Source organism: Protopterus annectens, chromosome 12.part0, assembly GCF_019279795.1.
Source record: "Protopterus annectens isolate FY-2018-M chromosome 12.part0, PAN1.0, whole genome shotgun sequence".
In the NCBI taxonomy this organism is placed as follows: domain Eukaryota; kingdom Metazoa; phylum Chordata; order Ceratodontiformes; family Protopteridae; genus Protopterus; species Protopterus annectens.
The window spans coordinates 1,536,047,295-1,536,062,189 of record NC_056746.1 but is presented as its reverse complement, the minus strand read 5'-3'; the positions used below and the strand labels follow the sequence as shown (position 1 = coordinate 1,536,062,189).

General features: G+C 36.0%; 1 protein-coding gene across 3 annotated transcripts in view; it reads left to right on the top strand.

Annotated features, from left to right (window-relative positions):
* LOC122817284 (medium-chain acyl-CoA ligase ACSF2, mitochondrial-like) overlaps positions 1–9,686 on the top strand; it is a 1,357,975-nt gene extending 1,348,289 nt beyond the window's left edge. For all 3 annotated transcript variants that reach the window (XM_044090508.1, XM_044090507.1, XM_044090509.1), the window contains one exon: positions 9,392–9,686. In XM_044090508.1, coding sequence (XP_043946443.1) covers positions 9,392–9,442 — 51 coding nt within the window. In that variant the 3' untranslated portion in view covers positions 9,443–9,686. The remainder of the gene's footprint in view (positions 1–9,391) is intronic.
* Positions 9,687–14,895: the final 5,209 nt, after the last annotated feature.

The following is a 14,895-nucleotide window of genomic DNA, read 5'->3' as shown; positions in this document are numbered from 1 at the left end:
CACTGTTAAAAAAATAACTGCTACCAACTTTGTTTTTATCTGTATCTACCATATTCCTAAAGTAACAGCCTTTTCCATAATATAGTTCTCTCCTTACCGTATGCAGAAAAAAGGAAGATATGGCTTTCTGTCTTCTTTGAACAAAGTACATTTGCCTCCCATGCTGCTCATATTTTTATCTTCTCTTTGAACACCTTCTTTATTCAGCTTTCCAAACTTGTAGTACTCTTTCTTATAAGTGTATGCCCTTATCCTACCATTATTTTATATTTTATTATTATTATTATTATTATTATTATTATTATTATTATTATCGGTTTGCATCACTAAATATGTTACTATTTAAAAATCTATCAAAACTCTATCCAATTATTTAAAACTGTATTTAATCCAGATGCTGTTTCCATCATCTAATATGATGCTAACCTCTTCCTTTTATATATCGTCTTTTAGCTACCAGTGTCTGTTTTAGAAAAGGGATACCTACTCTAACATTATTTTCCATGTAACTCTTAACATTACTTATAATACAAGAGTTGTTTAATTTCTTCCCTGTAATAATTTTCTATATGATTTCTCAAGTTATTTTCACTATTTTGTCAGCTTTCATATTCTAACATCTAACATATTCTCTTTCATCTGTTTCCCTGTCTCTATACATTAAATGTCCATTCAAATGAATTTGTCTGTCCATTTCAGAAATGATCTAAATATTTCCCAGACTTCTTGCACTTTCCCCTTACCAAAGGAGCATGCCAGTTAATTACTCTTTATGTATTTTTGCCTTTAAATAAATTAGCACCCAAAGCTTTACCTGGGAACTTAAGCCAGGGATCCTTGTTGGCTAGGCTTACTTAGGCCCTTGGGCCGATAGCCTACATACATACATACAAATGTTTCAAGCACGGGCATTCAGTCCTCCTAGCTTGCCAATATGTCAACACACTTGTTCCCATAATAAATGTCCAGGCTGTTCTTAAAAATATCTAAACTAGTACCTGTTTTAAAGTAATTTGATAATCTATTCCAAGCATCAGCTACTCTGTCAGGGAACCAATTAGTACACTTCTCATTCCAATAGAATCTTCTACATGGGTTATCTGATAATTCTCTAGTACTTTTTGATAACCCCAAACATTCCCAGAGGTAGTTTTCCCTAAATGTCCTGTATACCTGAATAAGATCTACTCTAAAATATCTGTAAGAGACACTGTACAAGTTCAGATATTTTAGTCTTTCATAATAACTTAGATTTTCACATCCATGGATGCCCTTAGTATATTTCCGCTGTACTCTTTCCAGTTTATTCATGCTTGTTTTCCTATAGGGTTTCCATATTACTAATCCAATACTCAAGTTTGGGTCTAATGTAACTAACATACAATGACTTCATTATGTTTTATTTCTTAGACTTTATAAATCTTTTTATACAACTTATAGTTCTGTAACTATCATTAGCCAATTGGTTGATATGATTAGAAAAACTCATATCTGAATCTACCCATATACCCAGGTCCTTAAATGAGACTACAGTTTCAATCACTGTGTGCTGTATTAAATATTCAGCTTTCAATTTATGTCTCCCAAATCTCATATGCTTAGTTTTTAGCCTAGTACCTACATATGAACCTATGAACCTATATATTGCTGTAGTTCTCACTAAATGGGAGGCTAATTCTTTTCTGGCAATTATCTCAATAATCTGTTTTTCTTTTTCCTGTCTGCATTCCAATGAAGATCATCTAAGCTAATTTATGCTAGGCCGCTCGCTATCTTTCCTTTTTTTAATTTCTGGTTTGCACAGCATTAAGTACAGTTTCTGTTTCTAACCAAAAATCCTGTACAGTTTCAGGGCAAAAAAAGTATTTAAAGTTCTATCTTTTGTCAGTTTAAGGACTTGCATTACTTGCTACCAAAAGTCAGTTATCCATGGGCCCTCCTTCACAAAAAGCACCCTTGTTTGATGACAATAGTAATATTAAAATCTGTCATTACTTCATAGGTAGTTGCAAATAATGCTGGTCAGGAGACCACTGAGGAGCATAGCCCAGTTGCTCCAGAGCACTGCCCAGTTAAGTGATTTATTCAGAACCATGTAGCAGGCAATGGGAGGGTGAGAGAATTAAACCCTGCACTACAGGGAGCAGCTAAACAATTCATTACCTTAATCTTCTCCACTAACTGCCAGACTAGCCTTCATAAATGCCCCTAACATCAAACACAGTGATTCACCTTCCTTAAGATATCTTACCCAGAGCATATTCATCATTGTTGTTCTCCTGTCCTTTTCTTTTTTCTACAACAACAACAGAAGGACACCCAGAACTTATCTTAGCAGTATTTTCAAACACTGTCTCATTTTGCGAGTTGCCTTAATTCATAATCATATTTTTCTACCCTTGATAGTATCACCAGCAATCACTGGTAATCTATTTGATTTAAATACCTTACTTGTCAAGTCAAGCCATCTACTTTCACCACTGTGTGTTGTGGTTTCATGTGAAACTGTACTTTGACCTGATCCAGATCCATCCATAAAATTATCCAACAGAGAAATGCTGATGAACACCCTTTGCTGGAATGTAATAGAATTTCATCTATTCACCATGACTACAGATTCAATTAGGCTATATTCCCATTGGGACAAAACTGGTCAACAAAATAAATAAATAAATATATTTAGTTAGCAACGATATACCTTAAGTCAAGTCCATTAAATAATTGTGAATTTCCCTAGCTATTGTCTGCTTCATAACCATTCACATTTTTTTTTATGTCACTGGTATGTAACAAACCTATCATTTAACACCATTGTTTTTCAGTAAAGCACTTTACTTTTGCCCACACACTTGCACATTCCTTCCACTATTAACTTGAAAGGCATTGCTGCATACATCATTTCCGCAGTAAATTAAAGATCATGTGCAGAGGTTTTGTGACACACTTGCTTTGTTGTGCCACTTTCATCAGCACTTGCAGCAACAGGAATAAAGCTACAGTAGAACGGTAGCAGCCATACAGGAGTGCAGAAAATGATTTTATATATATATATATATATATATATATATATATATATATATGGATCTAGGACGTTTGATCGAAAGATCAAACGTCCAAATCCATTAAGGTGGAGCATACTCACACGAAAGTGCTTTTCACCGAAGAAGCACTTTCGCATAAGTATGCCTGTTGTCGAGGTCGTACTACAGTGCGGATAAGGGAAAATTCCCTTTTCCCCATTGTAGTGAGATCTTGGAGGGAAAATATTAAAGTGGGGGGGCACAGCCCCCCTCACATGGGGGGTTCAGGCAAAAACGTTAATGTAGTGGTTTTTTTTTTGTTAACACACTTTAACGAAAGCGCTTTTTCGATGAAAGCACTTTCGTTAAAGTGTGTTCGGTGGTTATGGATTCGGACGATGGATCTTTCGATCAAACGTCCTAGATCCATATATATATTAAGAATGAACTTTGTGACGCAAAAGCATTCAAAAAAGAATTAAAAGGAAAACACCAGTAACTCTTGATTTATTTAGTGCTTTCTTCTTCTTTAATATCAAGACTTCTTCAGAAAGACATGTTTCATTAATACAAGCAACCATTTTAACATTGTTTAAATACATTACTTCAAGTAGTTTATTTAAATTAACACAACAGTTCCTATCCAATAATAATGTAACAACAATAGTCTTGCAAGGTGCTGTGTGCATCTTCATTATCATTAAAAAGGTAGATCAATTAACCAGGAGAGGTGCCAAGTGAATCCTGTAGTGTCATGTGCATACCGGGGTCATGTGCAACAAGTGTACCTGGAACACAAACTTTAGAGTAAATTCAATTTTTTTGTGATAGAGCATATTAAAACTAGTAGTAGAGGGGGTCCTTGGGAGGACACTAAGTTATAGGGAACTATGGTGGCAAGTAACACTAGAAGCTAATAAAACACCAGGTTTAAATGAACACGTATCCATACTTCCACTTTTAAAATTAAAGGCATCTAAATTATGAGAATTAGTGTAATAGACCTTTTCTACACTAGGTGGTGCTATTTCATGAAATGGCAGTGCTTTGTTAGTTTTTTATCTAAAGCCATAAATAACATTTTATAACAATTTTAGTTAGGTCTTTTTAATCATTAATTTATTATTTGTTATTAAATTTTTACAAGTTGGGTTGTGTAATTTAAGTAATTTAACAAGTCAGTAAAAGTATTTATATAAATGATTTTTTTGAAAAAGTGATTTTAGACAGACATGACATAATATTTATGAATATTTATGAGCCCAAATGTGAAGTTGATTTGTAGATTTGAATTAATTGGTTAGTATTCTATTGGTTAGGATTTTTAATTAAGTATATATAAGTAGATTTTGTAGGTCTGTTCAACATCTGATGAAGTCCAGTGTGGAGGATGAAAACGAAATTGTTTTTTGTAAAAGCGTTAATGACAGTGTGTTGTTTTTAACAATAAACAGTGAATTCGTAGTTGCGTGTTCCTGGCTTTGGATACTGCTCTCCGGGCTTTACATATAAATAGTTCTTACTCATGACTAAATCTTCATGTAAAGATGTTAATACTTTAAGCCAGAAGTTAGGTACGGGCCTGAGGTTTTCCAATTAGTAGCTTTTCTTAACTTTGTTTCAATCTCTCTGGCAGTTACTTCATCCCATTTCATGTCCTGTGCATTTGAACTTCATATTCTTTCTTATACTTCTATCCATTTAGCATCTTTGTTATGCTCTACAGGCTTTTCGTAGATATTTTTCCAAAATGTATCTATTTCTTCTTTTTTTTGGCAGTTCTTCAATTCCTTTTTGTCGTGTTTCCCAATTCTCTATAAAACATTTTTGGGTCATTAGTAAATTTCTTATTTTGTGCTTTTCCTTTATATATTTATCTGCATATCTTCTAAGTTTTTCTGCCTCTGCTGATATTTTTAGTTTATTATTTGTTATCCTGATCTGCTCTGATATTGCACATTGGTTTTATCATTTCTATCTTCCTGAGTATTTCAGTTGATCTGTTCCCTCTTCTATACTCTTCTAACAGTGACACTTTTTGTCTTAATTGCTTTATAGTTTTCTCTGTTTGATACTTCAATGATGGCATTCAAAATCTCCCATTCCTTTCCCTTACTACCCCATGTTTTTGTGGTAAGACTTTATCTGTTATTAATTTAGTTGCACAGTATTATATCCTATTTACTTCTACTATATCACATGAATCTCTATGGATATTCCTAATTATTGTGTTCATTCGTTTTATCAAACTTCTAACTTTTGGGGTCTTATTGACTTTCTGTAGTTGATTTCTTTCATTGATCTTAACACGTCTGCTCATTTCTATTAAATCAAACAACTCTTCTCTTAGATCATTTTCTTCTAAACTGAGACCACATTCTTTATCTGCATATCTCCTAAGTTTTTCTGCCTCTGCTGATCTTTTTAGTTTATTATTTGCGATAGTGCAGGATAGATCCTGATCTGTTCTGATACTGCACATTGGTTTTATCATGTCTATCTTCCTGAGTATTTCAGTTGATCTTTTCCCTCTTCTATATTCTTCTAACAGTGATACATCTTGTCTTAATTGCTTTATAGTTTTCTCTGTTCGATACTTCAATGATTTCTATTAAATCAAACAACTCTTCTCTTAGATCATTTTCTTCTAAACTGAAAGCACATTCTTTATCTGCATATCTTCTAAGTTTTTCTGCCTCTGCTGATATTTCATGTGGGCATTCTATAGAAACTTCCAGAACATCTTATTGTGCCACATTCTCTTCGGTTTCATCCTGTGTTGTCTGTTGCTCTTTCATATAGGAGCTCACTGGCCTATCACTCCACAACATTGACTGCGTCAGAGTAACATAGTTTCCTGTTCCTTCTCTTGATGTGCAACTTCAACTGAACATTTGTACTGGTTTCCTATGAAAGGCTCTAAAGTATCTTTATATGGTAACTGAGTAGATGTTTCCTGCTCCACAGGTCTCTCCTTAATTTGGGGATCCATTGCTCTATCTTGCTGTGGTGTTATCTGAGTTAGATTTTCTACACTAAAATCTTCACTTTGCAGTAATCCATAATCTCAGTTTCTATTTCTTTAACTTCTCCATTACTAATACTCTCTTCTACTTTTCCTCTTTGTTTTCTTATTTTTTTGTATTATAAAATATTTCATGTCCAGATTCCCTTGTCTGTATTTCTCTTTAAATATCTAGTGCTGCTAAATTTTGTATTGATTAGTTTTTCTTTCTCCTTTGCATAAATATTGAACCATATTAAATCTCTTTTTCTTTCTTTGGAACCTCTTCTCAATGAAAAAGAAAATGATTTCAAGTACATATAAACTTATTATGCCAACTAGATACCAAAATGAAGTTCTCATAGCCAACTATTGGACTGAACTAGTCCATTGATCACACTCCATCAAAAAATTCGATCCATACAGATAACTACAAAATCAATCTCCTTTAAAAAAACTTAATTATATGCAACTAATGATCTTAAATAAATCTTATCTTACCCCAACTGTCCTCAATAAGTTTGACCCTGAAACATCCCCATTATGTCCTTAGTATGATTCTCAAAAGGCAGATCTTTTACATATTTTTTTTGAGCTGCAAATGCTCCTTTAAACTTTGGTGCTCACTAAAAATCAAACTACAAAAAATGGGCTAAGAAGAAAACATCCTTTCCTGGGGATTTGCTATGCTGCATATCCCTCCTCCAGGTTTGACAAAACTACAGATATATGTACTTGTTACTCTTTTTACCTTAATTAAATTTTATACTGTGTTGAACTGGAAGGACAACTCTCACCTCTCTTGGAAAGGATTTAAGCCACTGGCAATCAAGTACCTAATAGCCCATAAAAGCTTAATGTACAGTCAAAAATTACATCCACACTTCCTTAATTATTGGAGTTTATTATTTGAACACCTATCACACTAAAGATAATATTTACTCAATATCCCTGAGTGTTGGGGTTCAGTTTTTCCTTTACCTATATTATTGCTTATTTACGCATTTTTCAGTTTTCATCTGTAAGGGCGACTAGCTTTATAAATTAATTTTGAATAACTAATACATGTTTGCTCAAATGTTTAGTTCATGTAAGAGGTAAAGGGCACCTTTGTATATAGTTTGTTAATTGTGATTCTTTTATAGATATGTACTAAGTTCTGCCAATTATTGTTGCTACGTTATTGATGACATATGTCTTTATTGTTGTTATATATGTTTTAATTATAAAATTCAGTAAAGACTTTTGAAAAAAAATCCTTTTTTGTTTCCTATGTCCATATTTCTTCTTCAGATATCTCCTGCTTCTCCTGTTTTTCCTTACTTTGAGGACTTGTTCTTTTATCATGCTGTGAGGCAACATGTATTAGACTTTCTGTACTAAATCCTTCACTTTGCAAGTATTCCATAACTTCATCTTCCATTTTTTTTTAACTTTAATCTTCTGTCCTACATTTGCTCTTTGTGATCTTATTTTTTTTTTTTGTTGTGAATTTTTCCATATCTGGATGCTTTTGCCTGTATTTCTCTTCAAATATCTTTGGGACTGACTTTTTTTGTGTTGATTAATTTAGTTTTCACCTTTGCATAAATATTGCACTATATCAGATCTCTCTTTCTCTCCCATGTCCATATTTATTTTTTATACCTTTCAAAAGTCTCTAGATTTTGTTCTTTATATGTTTTACTTCCTTAGTCACTTCTTTATCCAGACTTCCAAAGGTTTCTTGGTCTATATAATGTTTTTCATAAATCTGTTGTATTAATGAACACAACTTTTTATAAACCTTTGATGTGTTACTGGACATGTACAATAGAGATAGGACTGTACAGCACGGAAATCAAACCACATTGGTGGCTGCACAAGTAAATACCCCCTTTGGTCAATTGTCATCACAATGAGGGGGAAGGAATGGACCAGCAGACCAAGACAGGATCTGAGGGCTGGCAGCAGCAGAGGGAAAGAACAGTTTTTAAAAGTAATACTTTCCTCATTTGTGCCTGACTTGTATACTTTGCAAGGTCACACAGTTTTTGAGTTTCTTGTATAGTTCACATGTTTTTACAATTGCGCCATTTCACATAATCTTTAAAAGTTAATTATCAGCAGAACCTCATGAATAAAGTAGTGCTACAAAGTTAAAATATTTACCAGGACTGGTGCAAAATTGCTGCCATATCACTTTGCACAAGGATTTTAGGAAATTATGGTTTCATATGCAAAATAATGTTTGCTAATCACCTTCACATTCTCATATTCATTGATTGTGTAAATTTTACTGTCTAGGAGACATAAATTACAATGGATGGCCTCTGACAACAGTCATATTACACAGTATAATTTTTAAAGATCGCACAGCAAAGAGATCCTAAAAATGGAAACTTGTTTTTCTAAAGCATGACAATAAAAAGGCTTTCTTGCCCTATATTGCTCCCTATCTCTCTGTTACTTAAATATTCTGTCTCCTTCATTTTCATAAAGCAGAACTTTGCAACATTTAAAAGCATTTCAATATGTGCTAGTAATTTCACTCTGCAACATTTTATTTTGTGATTGAATATTGTGCTTCTGTTACTCCAACATCCACTTATAGGCAGCAGAATTATTGTGTTAAGTGAAATGCCAATAGTGTGTGATAGTAACTTTTCATAGCACAGCAGTCTGTGCTCAGCATGTTACTAGCAGACCATGCCTTTACATCTGGGCAAGCAGCAGGCAATATGCAAAGGAATCATGTTGATCTATCAACAACCATTCAATTAAATGCTGGCAGACTGAACAAAACTAACAACTTTTAGAGAACCAGGGAGATAATGCATGTTTTGTGGTAGAAAACAATAATGTTTCTCCATATGGGAAGATACCAATCATTCCCTAAATATAAATATTATCTTGACAATATTTCCTTGATCTACCAGCATTCAAAAAATGGCCATTAGTAGCCTGATACACTCCTCATTTAAGAAAGTATAAAGGCAGGTCAACTGTGACATCACTTTTGGGTTACTTGTGCAAATATATTGTAAATGTAATATTTCTGTCATATATTTGAATCGCCCATTGTAAAAATATGTTAGAGTAAATATAACTTATGGTTTCAATATGTTTCAAATACAAAAGCACTGGCATTACGAATTATGATGCAAAGAAGTTAAGTTCTGATAAAAATGTCAAACAGTAACATTCCCAGATATGAATTGTGTTTTTCTGCATTGTGTGACTAGTGTACAAATATAGGTACTGGTTATGCTCTTCTTCCTGCATGGCAATTGACCAAACACAGTAAAACAGTACATTAAAATGCAAACTACAAAGCTCTCTCATATTTGTTTTCACTCCTAATTAGTCTCTTGACATTGTGTTCTAGATTCAGAAATACAAACTGAGAGAGGAAATGGAGAAACGGCTCAGACTGTGAAAGTTTCTAACAACGTCATGCAAATTGCCAGCAAGTGAAAAGAGGAACATTCTGGAAGAGTGTGACATTATACTTCTGCATATGGATGTGTATGGCATATGGAGTGCTCAAACTTTTCCTCCAATTACTATTTTGGTGCATTTTGTGTCTTCCTTTACCTCAATACCATTTCATTTCATGTACACTGTATCCACAGTAAATACAAGTTACTATGAATATTAAAGATATCTGTTATGAAGTCTAATGATATCTGCATTTCAAATCTTCTTGTTTTGTTAGTATTACAGCAGTTATTCATATCAAGACAAACATACAAGAAACCAGTTTTATTAGTAGGTACCTGCTGCTCCAATTAGAATGTAAGCATTAAGTGAAACTTTCAATGCACATTGCCTGCTTACAAAGTTCTCTTGACATCCATCCATTTCCTTTTGAATATTCTTCAAAGCTTTGTATGTTATTCAGTTGAAAACATTTAATGGAGGTCACTTCTATTTGCACTGTGGTTAGTTCAAGTGGATATTAAACAGTGCATAGTACTTTCCATACCTCTCTACCTCTTTGAGGAAGAATTTTGTACAAGCCAAAAATGATGGGGAGGGACAAAGGCCAAAATCAAGAACATATTTTAAAATTTGCTGTTATGAACAGAAAGTTGCTAGATTAACAGGTTGTGTATTAGTGTGCATGCCTGAAGCACATGAAGTCTGAAACTCAAATGTATGTCATATACTGATTTCCACCCTCAATGATATGCCAGAAAATCAGAACTTTTATAAGGAACAAATAAAAAATACAGGGAAAAAATCTGGATGGTCTCTACAATTCTTGGAGGTTGAGATGCATGATCCTTGTTGATGAATAGTTGTGTACTTCCATTACAAACAGTAACAAAGAAACAAATATGGAGAATGATTGTAATAATATGTGAGGCATCCTTCGTATCCAAACTCAAATAAACACAGCAACTGCTTCCTTACTCATGCTGTATATAATATTCCATTATGGAAAGGGATCTACCAAATGTATTGCTGTACAGTAAAGTTTTTCTTTTATTTCCACTCATTGAGCTGAAATATGCCCACACCAACAATGCTTAGTATCCTGTGTCTGTCAGTCTCTGTTTTCCTTCATGGTCCATCCATCTTTATATTACCTTTCTAATGTTACTCTATTTTATCCAATGTCTATTTTCCACATATGATACAAGGGTTTGCTTCTAGATGCCTACAATATATCAAGAGAACTCTAAAAGCCAAAAATGAACCACAAACAGAACCAGTCCTGCAACACAAATCCAAAGACCACACTATCACAGTGTATTTTTTAGCACTTTTATCCACTTTTTATTTTGTGAACTTCTTCAGAAAAACAATTTACCCTACCCAAACTTCCTTTTATATCTTATCTCTAATGACATACAGGAAATGACATCAAACCAATTTAGACAGAAAACTTACATAAATAAGTACTTCTGTGTATCATTGATTTTATAAAATACATTTTTTTCTATTTTTCTTTAAAGTTAAAAAAATTATTTTATATAAAGGAATGTATAAAATATGTACATATAAATTCACCTATATAATAAAAAACATTTCAAATTTATCAATTCATTTAATCCGTGTGTGCTATCTGCACCTAAATACAACTGCCAAAATGCTTCTTTACACTCTAAAATACTGTCAAGATCACCTTCAAACAAAACCTTCCCTGGGATTCATGAAGCTCGGCGCAAGGCCGGTGTAAGGCCTGCGCCGGCGGTGCAGTGAATAGCCGGCGTAGTAGCGCCATATGCATAGTAATGAGAGCGTGCCGCAACCACAGACACGTGCGTAGTGTACGTGAGCAAGCCCAAGTAGGATGCGTCCGGAGGCGTGGCTAAGCCGGCAGGCGATGAGCAACCTAATGTGCTGACTGCCACGGTCTGCCCATAATAGTAATGGCAGCAGCCAGGGCCCGTGCAGAATGAAACGCACATAGAGTATGCAACATAGTACCCGTCCCAACAAAACGGAGAAGCAAATACAACCCACGAAGCCCTAAGTGTACCCGTCCAAGGAACAAAGGATATGCGTAACACCGTGTTTGTCCCGCAATGCACCGTCAGTGGGCATACCCAGAGAAGGTGTACCGCAGCATGTCAGCACGCCGCACCGACATAGGAGTAGCGACTAAGATTACCACCTGTCCCACTTTGCGAGGGGCAGTCCCTCTATGGGCAGTTGTGTCCCGGTAAAAAATATTAAAAACGGCAAATGTGCTAAGATTGTAGGACATAATGATATCCCGTATTTAATGTAATGGTTGCATGAAATGGTTATTTCCGTAACTGAAATACCTAAATGTCACAAGAAACAGAATAAGCAACCAAACTGCTACAACAATAAGCTTTCATTTAGGCAAACAAGTGAAGTTCTATGCTACAGAGTGACCGTGGGTATGTGTCGGCCTGTAAAATCTGATGTGAGTCCCGAAAATGTCCCACCTTGGCCACTGGAAAAGGTGGAAACCCCAGTAGCGACATGGGCATGGTCACCAGGGTTACCAGCTGTCCCACTCTGCTATGGACAGTCCCTCATTGGACAGTTGTGTCCCGCCAAAAATCGAAAAACTGGCAAATGACCTGAGATTTCCTGGCAAAAATAGTCCCGCAATATACCTGTAATAGCAGCATAAAACATATATTTTGTATATGAAACACATACATGGCATAAGAAACTGAATAAGGAACCCAAATGCTAACAGAATAAGCGTATATTATGGCAAACAAGTGTATTTCTGTCAACTCCACTTGCTGTGGGTATGTGTTGTCCTGCAAAATCCGATGTTTCCACAAAAGATGTCTCACTGGGCATTGGAAAAGGTGTCAACCATAATGGTCACAAGCAGTAGTGAGAGTACACAGCCGGGTAGCTGTGTCGACATAACAACAGGAAGGAACCAAGATACCCTAAACACAGGCAAACATGTGCATAGCTCAAAAGAAGAATCCAATGTATCACAGAAGACTAAAACACAAGCAGTTTATTAAAGTAAACGTAAAGCGCTTTTCGTCGCTCAATGTTTGAGCAACTTCTTCAGACATTTTAACTTAATTCAATTAGCTATTTATATATACACTCACGTCACTATACTTAGTTGCCAATTAACAATTTAAAACAACAGTGTAGTAAAATTACATTTCATAGGCATACGTCCGCAACTCAAAGCAGCCATACAATATATGTCAATCTTGTATCTGTGTAAATATACTTTTAAAAACTAGGTGTTGATGAATATGTGCATAGCAACATGTCCCACACCCAGCAACGTGTTTGTCGCATACACAGGACGGCGTATGTCTAAGTGTAATATCCAGAAGCAGAACCCATGCATGCAGATGTAATACACAATAGCCCCATTGTAGCATGTAAGTCCCACCCATGTACGCCTGTGCACCCAAACCAGCTAGCATCCTTGTGCAGCTACACACCTACACACAATGGGCATACCTGAAATGTGGTAAGAAGTATTGTGTTAGGCAGTGCCACGCGGGCAAATATGTACCCCACATGTCACCAACCCACCTCAGGTACAGATATGGAAATGGCCGCATGTGAATGTGTCTGCAGAATGTGTACATCCCGCATGTGGTATGTACCCGTCCAAACCATATAGGTTTGTACACGCCACGGTGCACATAACTGTACACATGTGGACAAGTCGGGTTGTTGAACCACCGCATCGATGATTAGCTATGCAGAGAAGTCAAACACATATAGCGGAACATGTGCCTACCAAACAGGACGTCCTAACAGGGTGCCACAGGCACAGAAGGGGAAGGTGGGACATCACATGTGGAGAGTAGCGTTGCCGGACAGCCAAATACACACGGTCAAGGTAAAGGACGGAACAACATGCATATGGCCGGATGGATGTTGTTAGAAAAATATATATAGAAACACATATGAAGTGCCAGGTTAGAAGCAAAATACTATATAATGCATTGAATTGTACCGTACAATATGGCAGTAGAAATGATCATGCATGTAATTGGTGAAGCTTAGCTGCAGTGTGATCGAAGTCTGACCCTGGCAGTAACCAGTACAGCAGGCTTATGTCTCTCAGCATTAATTATCTGCTGGGTTACAGAAAAAGAAATGTATGTACATGCATAACATCCTCCCCTCCCCTGAGGAGGATGGCCTTGTGAGCTCTATCGAAGATAGAGTACAACTCCTTACCAGAGAGACAAAGGAACGTATTAAGAAATGAACTGACTATTGTATCAGAACAGTCCAGGGTCCTTGAAATAGCTACAATTACAGAAGGACACTGTAATTGACCAGGTGCCTTGCAAGGCTGTGTTATTCACATGGGAAAACATTTTAAAAGCATGACCTCAGCACCCACGTATGTATAGAATATTGCGGACCATAGTGATGGAAATGCCCTGTGACTGACCACGTCAGTAAGGTGGGCAAAAGCTGATTGTAAACACTATATAAAGAAATTGCTTACTGTATAGAGTCAGACAAAACTCTCATACTTGGACTGTATATTATTTTGCCTGCCTGTGTACACTACTAAAACGTTGTGAACCCGAGCTTCCTGTGTTATTGACTGTCACTTAGAAAACCCTACTGATTTCTACAGTCTGGTTTTAACAACTTATTTGACATTGTGGTCCTTTTTAGCCGGAATTCCCTTGGTAAGCTACAGGTCAGAGTGCATGGGTGGTTAGACATCTGCGCAGGAGAATTTGCCTAAATGGTTCTTCTTGAGTGAAAAGACCTCCGACTGAATTGTTGTGTGTAAAGAGGCTGTCCACTGTCTGATCTGTGGCTGAAAAGCGGAAAACTGGATCCCAAGAAGAAAACGTGCAGTCATAAACAGGAGGCTCAGGTAAGGAGGGTGTGCCTCTTTGTCTCTATTGTAGATCAGGGACCAGACTACATTGTGTTTCTGTTAACAGTTGTGATAGCAGGTAGAAGACCAATCCAAGTAGTTTTAAATCTGGACATAGATCAGGGGAACACAGAGTAGAGTAAATAGTCATTGTAGACACTACAGTGGATACAGGGAAGGAGATACCACGTGGTACGAGAGAAGGGTTACGTAACAGTCGTGTAGAGGATATGGGAGATTAGTGCACAAACAGATCATGTGATCCGCGTTTGAGGGTGACGTGAAGTATATGCAATTGCAGAGAGCACATAATGTGAGATATTCTGCAAAATGGGGTAATAAATATGACATTGATGGTATATTAGACAAAATATCGTTACTGAAACATTGGAATCACTGAAAATGTGATGCAGATGTTCTAGGGTAACCACCTGTCCCACTTTGTGAGGGACAGTCCCTCTTTGGCCAGTTGTGTCCTGCAAACAAACTGAACAAATGGCAAATGTCCTGATATCTTAGGACAAAGATTTCTCAGATATCTTCTGAAATGGTAGCATAAAAAA